Here is a 6,494-nt window from a genome sequence, read left to right as displayed (position 1 = left end):
ATGCCCTTCTCCAACTACTCTCCTGTTCGGGCCTACAATTGGTGCTCGAGCTATTCAACCTTCTCCAGGGGACTCTTTCTCCACCGGTCGTGGTGATGGCAACGCCTTTGATCTCAAATTACCCTCCAAACCTACCTACGCGTCACGTCCCATATTCCCGGAACGACGCTGGAGCAGCTGCTTACCTAAAGTCTCAGGCCGCGGTTTTCATCCGGGGGGAGGGGGGGTGAGGGTATAAAGGGACGAGGGTAGGAGGAAGACAAAGAGGAGGACGAGACGAAGAGGGGGAAGTAGTTTCGGGGTGCCAAGGGAAGGGAAGAAGAGGAGAGGAAGAGCGGAAGCCCGTGCGGAGAGAGGTCCGAGCGGAGGGTACAGGAAAGTGTGAAAAAGATGAGTCAACTCGTAGCGCTGGAAAGATATAAATAAAAGGGCGTGGTCCTTCGAGTGGTAAAGTACGTTACGCCGAAAGCAGCTTAGTCTCCTCAAAATTTAGATTTCAGCAATCCCAATGGCCGAATCTAGCGCTCCAAGCACAACTGTAGACAAACGGTTGAGAAAACGAAACTGTAGCGTCCGGTGTTTTCCGGCCTCTACGAGGACAGTGACACCCTTACAAGACGGAATTGGGATTTCAGAAAGAAATGCGAGCCGACCAAGGAGGGAATGGGTGCGATAGATGCATAAGCCTCATTGTTTGCTGCTAATATCTACGCTTCGCTTCTCGACGCCGCCACGGTAGCCTTCATGGCTGTCTGTAGCGCTCTCACATCGGACCCCAAACCGACCAACTTCCACTTCTCGCTCAACTCCTTTGCGTGCGCTCCATTCCGCGCCAGTATGCCCACATACTTGCCATACTTTTTCGCCGCCAACCTTACTTTCTCTAACGCGTCCAAAAACTCCGGTTCATCCCATCTGGCAGGTACATATCCGAGCAATGAAAGCGCAAGATCATTGGGACCAATGAAGAGTGCATCGACACCCTCAATTGACGCGATCTTCTCGGCGTTGGAGACCGCTTCAGGCGTCTCGATTTGGACAATGGTGAGGATAGTCTTATTGGCCAGTGAAACGTATTGGTGTGTGGTAAGCCCAGATGCCATGGCAGAGAAAGATGATCCTTGTCCTCGTACGCCCATCGGTGGGAATTTCGACCATTTGACAATGTTTCGAGCATCTTCGGGTGTATTTACCATTGGAACCATAATTCCACTGCAGATGCGTGAGCTCACAGGCACTAGTAGGACCACTTGACTTACTGTGCACCACAATCTAATGCCCTTTTGATCAGGCCATATTCTCCTGCTCTCAAACGGACAATGGGGGAAACATTCTCAGAAGCAATCACGTTCACCGTATCGTGCATATCGCTATCGTCATGATTCCCATGTTCGCAATCGATGATCACATACTGTGGAGGTTAGATTTAGGTCAACATTGGGAAGGGAGTTCAACTCACGTCCCATCCGCATGATGCCACAATTCTCGCAGTCCATGCTGAGGGCAACGAGGAGAAACATCCAATCATAGGCTTTCCGGCTTCTAGACCATTGCGAAGCCGATGTCTCGGAACATGGACGGTAATGCCGTTGGTAATGGTTGACATGATACTCGAGTCTAGTTGCTGCCTTGCTGTAAAGAGGTCGAGGGGTGGCTAATGTATGGTGGATAGCACCTTGTTGCACTCAGACAGGGAAACAATACAAGTTGAGGTTGTGTTTGCTAACAACATCGCTCTTTACCTTTATTGTATCGTTATTACCATGTATCCCACTCTGATTAGCGGTCTAACCCAAAGTCATCGCGGAACAAGTCCGCGAAAGCTCAATGTATGAGGGGAACAGGGAAGAGCGGAACGCGAGCCGGTTTGTTCGCAGCTGACCGATCCGTTGCTCCAAGGTTTTCGGATGAATCCCGCTTTCTCGTTCATGCCTTTCTACAAGAATAAACTCGTTCCGCGCATTTACGATTCATACTTTTCCGTCATCAGGCCTGCTCCAAAAAAAACGCGGATCGCTTCGTTATCGCCCTCATGAGTCCGCAGCGCGGTCATCCCGCTCATGATGCTCAGACCTCACGGTCGTCCTCAAGACGGAGTGGCGCAACGCGAGTCAGAAGAGGAGCCAACGGTTCAGCATGCGATCAGTGTAGGAAACGCAAGATTAGGGTGAGTTTCACTCCTGGTTCAGCCTGCTAGGCTTCCAAGCTTTCGTCAAGGGAGACATGCTGATGACTTCTGTGACAGTGTACTGGCGAAACACCTGCTTGTGCACGATGTATCAGGTTGAACAAAGAATGTCGATACGCAGAAGGGAGTTCCAGTGCTATTGCGCAAACGGCCTCGTATGTTCAGCATGTGACTGATTCAAGGCCCAAGCATAATGATCATCCATCAGGTACTTGGAAGAGCTGCAGAATCAAATACGGGATCTGGAAGCTAGACGAAGCGCTTTGCGATCTCTCTCTCCGTTGAACACCGCGAGGGAAACGGTTCTTCCCAGTGATGGAGGGCATCATATCGACGATGCTCGCGTTCATCAACATGACCAATCATACAATAGGAACCATTACCAACATGCAATGTCGATGAATATCAGTCATGTGGAATCACAAGAGCGATATCGACCGACTGCTGATATGTCTAACCGAAGCGCCGAATTAACGCGGCAAACGACGACCTCTTCGCCTACCGTTTCTTGGGACCATCACGAGCCGTTACGAACCCAAACGCATGTTCCTACTTCATACTCGACAACACATTCTCAAAACCAACACATCGATTCGACCTTAAATCGGGGTTCTCAACCGACATCTCCTCCGCTTACGACTGCACAACCTACCACCACCCTTGACTCCGATGGGCCATCACCGCGTTACGAAGCTATTTCCACCACCTATCCAAAACCTCATGACAGACCACTCCCATCCAACGACCAAATTCTCCTCGACCTACCTACTGACCTCGGCGTTGTGTCGATCCTAGAGCAGAGCTCATCCACTCAGATACCCTTATCCTCTCGGATCACCTCCCTAATCCGCATCAATCGTGACATCCTCCCACCAGCGGAGAACGTCTGGTTCCTCATTGCCCATTTCGAGGATTTTATCTCGGCGGCCTTCCCAATCTTTCATATTCCTACATTGCGGGTCTGGGTAGATAACGTCTGTTTCAAGGGAGAACCGGTGGAAGCAGAAATTGCTTGTTCGGTCCTGTGTAAGTGCTTCACTGTGATGGAATAATACAGGACCCTGCTATCAAGTTGTCCTGGTCTGACTATAGCTCTCTAGTGGTCCTGGCTGTTTCCGCGACTTCGCTCGCGCGCGGGTCACCTTGTGAATATCTCAAAAACCGCGCTGCGTGTAAGTACAAAATGTCTGGAGACTTGGATTCCACTCACATGTTCTCGCAGCTCTTTGGGAATACGGGCAAAAAGTATGGATTGGAACTTTTTGTTACTGATCTATACAATAGCTAATCTTGTTCGTAGTTTCTTCCACCTGTTTTCCTTCCTCCAATAGATGAACAGCGGGGCCTGCTTAGAGTCCAAGTCATGCTGATTCGACTCCAGTATGTCCTTTACAATCCTAACGCTGGCAGTGAGTCAATCCCTCTTCTACACAGTTGCTCCGGCTAACGTTCTAGATGTATGGGGTTTGTCTGGGGCAGCAGTTCGAGCATCTGTAGATCTCGGTTTGCATCATGAGAGCAGGCTGAGGGGGAATAGCCGGACGGCAATCGAGACGGATATCAGAAGGAGGGTGTTCTGGATGTGAGTCTTGTCCTATTGGGCATATTGGTCTTATTCCCAAGCTGATAAATGTTCCATCAGCGCGTACAGCTGCGATCGTGATCTGGGCATGGCGTTGGGTCGTCCACCAGCGATTCAAGATGAATGGGTTACGGCCGAAGTGCGTCGATCTTGATTCGGAAAGCAACCTCAATTGCTAACCCTATTCGTTTTTAACAGTTTCCATCGGATCTAGACGACTCGCTCATCACGATTGACGGCCTCTTACCCGGTCCGCCGTCCCCAGCCAAACAAACCGCCATACATCTCTTCCGCATTCGGAAACTCCAATCATCTATCATTTTCCGATTATACGCTTCTGGGCAGACGGTGCGGAATCCTACCAATGAGTGGTTGACCGATATTCAACATTTGATCGAGGAGTGGAATGATCAAAAACCTCGTGGAAGGGGGTTCTGCTCGGATGAGTGGCTCTTGCTGTGCTATCACCAGACAACGACCTTACTCCATCGTCCGTGCCCAGGAAATCCGACGCCATCGAGAGACTCCTTGGGCAAGGTGTTGCAGGGAAGTAGTGCAACGATGAGGCTATATAAAGAAGTGTACAGGAATGGTCGGATCAGTTTTGGTAGGTCGCTTTTTTATGGGGTCGATATGAATTGATGCAATGGTCCCTAATCCCTCATAGGTTGGCTTTCGATGTACCATCTGTTCATCTCTGGGGTGACATACCTCAATTCACTCTGGCAGGGGTATCGAAATGGATGGCGGCTTGTACCATCCTACATTGATGCCTTGCTGGACATGCAAGTCTGTACGAGCGTGATGGAGGGTTTAGCTGGTGAGTGACTTCTTTCACAGTCGATATGCTGCCCAATTGCAAGCTGAAACGATCGACGCTTCAGCCCTGACTCCAGGCACGGTATCCATACGCAATACATGGGAAGCGGTATCAGAACGAATGATTCGGCAACTCTCGTCCCATGCGCCGTGGGATCTCTTATCTCGCCCCTCATCGCCAAATGGACCAAATAATCACTCCAGCCATATTGACTCGTCTATACCACTATCAGACTCCAGTGAAACATGGCAGGCAGCTCGAGGGGAGGGGGCTAACTCGGCAATGAGCATGCCAAATGATAACAGCGGTGGAAGTGGTACATTGGGCGGAGGCGGAAATGCGATGAATGGGTTGATGGGGATGGAAAATCCATTCGATCCATTTTTGCTGCATCCTCTGGGGGAACTGTCGAATGATGACTGGGCGAGGGCAGTCGCTTCGGTCTTTGGTCCTATGGATTCGACTGCAGAGCTGCCCTTCAACTAAGCAGGGTTTATTTTGCGTATCGTATTGCATGTAAGTTGTACAGGGGATGTCCGTTTGGACAAGTATGCATCAAGCTATGTGTTTATACGTACCTACGACATTGGCTTCTCAAAGACTATCTTACTTGTGCAATAGTCAGGTCACCTCGCCGACGCGCGCAGAGGTGTGACACCCTTGCAGTGCCAATCGACGTAACAGATCCTGCCAATCGTACTATCGGTAAAGTATAGTCTGTTCCTATCCTCTTCCGTACTACCAAAGATGCAGTTTGTCACACTGGTCCCATGTCCCTCGGGCGGAACAATTCGTGCTAGAGGGATACCGTGCTTCGTAACGACGAATATTGACAGAAGTGAAGGATGGCAGATGAACAGGTTACCTTCTTCGTCAACTGTGAGCCCATCAGGTCCCGCGATCCCGAATGAAGTGACTGAATGTGATCAGTAGGCAATGTGGTGAGGCAAAGAAAAAAGAGATGTACAGAATTTTCCGGTTTTGGTCGTCGTACCATCAGAGTGCAGTGGTAGTCGCCATACGCTGTTATCCCTCGTCATTGCGACGTACATGACCTAACAATACTTTATCAGCACTCCCATCCTAGCCATTATCGCTCAAAAGACCCACAGTCTCCTCGGGATTCAAAACGAGTCCGTTCGGGCTGATACCATTCCATAAGAGCGTATCCAGTTTTCCGTTGGGAGACAAGCGGTACACCAAGCCCGTCTGATCTGTCATGCCCGTTTGGCCCTGATCCGTGAAATCTGAACGGAAATGCAAGCTAATCAGCCAATTTCATTCGGAGGAGGGGAGGAATTACCCACAGATGTCACCGTTCCTGGCTACAATCACATCATTTAGTCCTTTGAAACGCTCCATGTTCCTTCTCAGCAGAACTGGGTCGATTTTTCCGGTTTTCGGATCACATTTCATCTACTAGAGAATGAGCTTTGCGTCTCCGTGTCTCCATTCTAGGAGGACTTCGCCTGTCCTGACTCACCAGACCATTTTTATAATCCGCAACAATCAGCTGCCCCTCGTCATTCAGTGCAAGTCCATTTGGTTCCCCGTCGGAATCTGCCAATACTTCCCACTCCCGACTTTTCAGTTCACATCGTAGTATCCGACCGTAGGGGACGTCAACCACGAATAGATTCCCCTGTGCATCGGTCGTCGGACCCTCAAGGAAGATTTCCGGAGGTACACCTGAGCCTTCGCAAGATTTCGGTCAGTAAGTGCACATGCGAGGGCTGAAAATGAATGAAATCACCGGGAAGCCAATCGGTGGTCTTGGTCGACCAGAGCGTGGTGGGAACACTGGAGAATGCCCTCGCAGTGACTAACCGAGGTGGCGGATAAAAGTTTGACATGCTGTCTTTGGTAGTCAATTTGTTGAGTAAAGAATATTTGTATCAGATAAA

At 49.9% G+C, this 6,494-nt stretch overlaps 3 protein-coding genes across 3 annotated transcripts; 1 reads left to right on the top strand and 2 right to left on the bottom strand.

Moving 5' to 3' along the window:
* Nucleotides 1-692: 692 nt before the first annotated feature.
* On the bottom strand, nt 693-1,830 carry CNA00240 (aldolase, putative). The gene is made up of 3 exons (XM_566459.2): nt 1,460-1,830; nt 1,260-1,411; nt 693-1,212 (listed from the first exon to the last, which is right to left on the bottom strand). The coding sequence occupies exons 1-3, from the start codon at nt 1,604-1,606 to the stop codon at nt 708-710; spliced, it is 804 nt and encodes a 267-aa protein (XP_566459.1). The 5' UTR covers nt 1,607-1,830; the 3' UTR covers nt 693-707.
* Nucleotides 1,831-1,943: 113 nt separating this feature from the next.
* CNA00230 (expressed protein) lies at nt 1,944-5,161 on the top strand. Its single transcript, XM_024656136.1, has 11 exons — nt 1,944-2,167; nt 2,246-2,343; nt 2,397-3,214; nt 3,289-3,360; nt 3,411-3,433; nt 3,489-3,597; nt 3,644-3,770; nt 3,831-3,909; nt 3,969-4,377; nt 4,438-4,590; nt 4,655-5,161. The coding sequence occupies exons 1-11, from the start codon at nt 2,033-2,035 to the stop codon at nt 5,074-5,076; spliced, it is 2,445 nt and encodes an 814-aa protein (XP_024511814.1). The 5' UTR covers nt 1,944-2,032; the 3' UTR covers nt 5,077-5,161.
* Nucleotides 5,154-6,474, bottom strand: CNA00225 (hypothetical protein). The gene is made up of 6 exons (XM_024656041.1): nt 6,344-6,474; nt 6,074-6,285; nt 5,898-6,006; nt 5,701-5,837; nt 5,558-5,645; nt 5,154-5,506 (listed from the first exon to the last, which is right to left on the bottom strand). The coding sequence occupies exons 1-6, from the start codon at nt 6,441-6,443 to the stop codon at nt 5,217-5,219; spliced, it is 936 nt and encodes a 311-aa protein (XP_024514113.1). The 5' UTR covers nt 6,444-6,474; the 3' UTR covers nt 5,154-5,216.
* Nucleotides 6,475-6,494: the final 20 nt, after the last annotated feature.

This window comes from Cryptococcus neoformans, chromosome 1 (assembly GCF_000091045.1).
Source record: "Cryptococcus neoformans var. neoformans JEC21 chromosome 1, complete sequence".
In the NCBI taxonomy this organism is placed as follows: Eukaryota; Fungi; Basidiomycota; class Tremellomycetes; order Tremellales; family Cryptococcaceae; genus Cryptococcus; species Cryptococcus deneoformans.
This window is presented reverse-complemented; position numbering and strand designations above follow the sequence as displayed.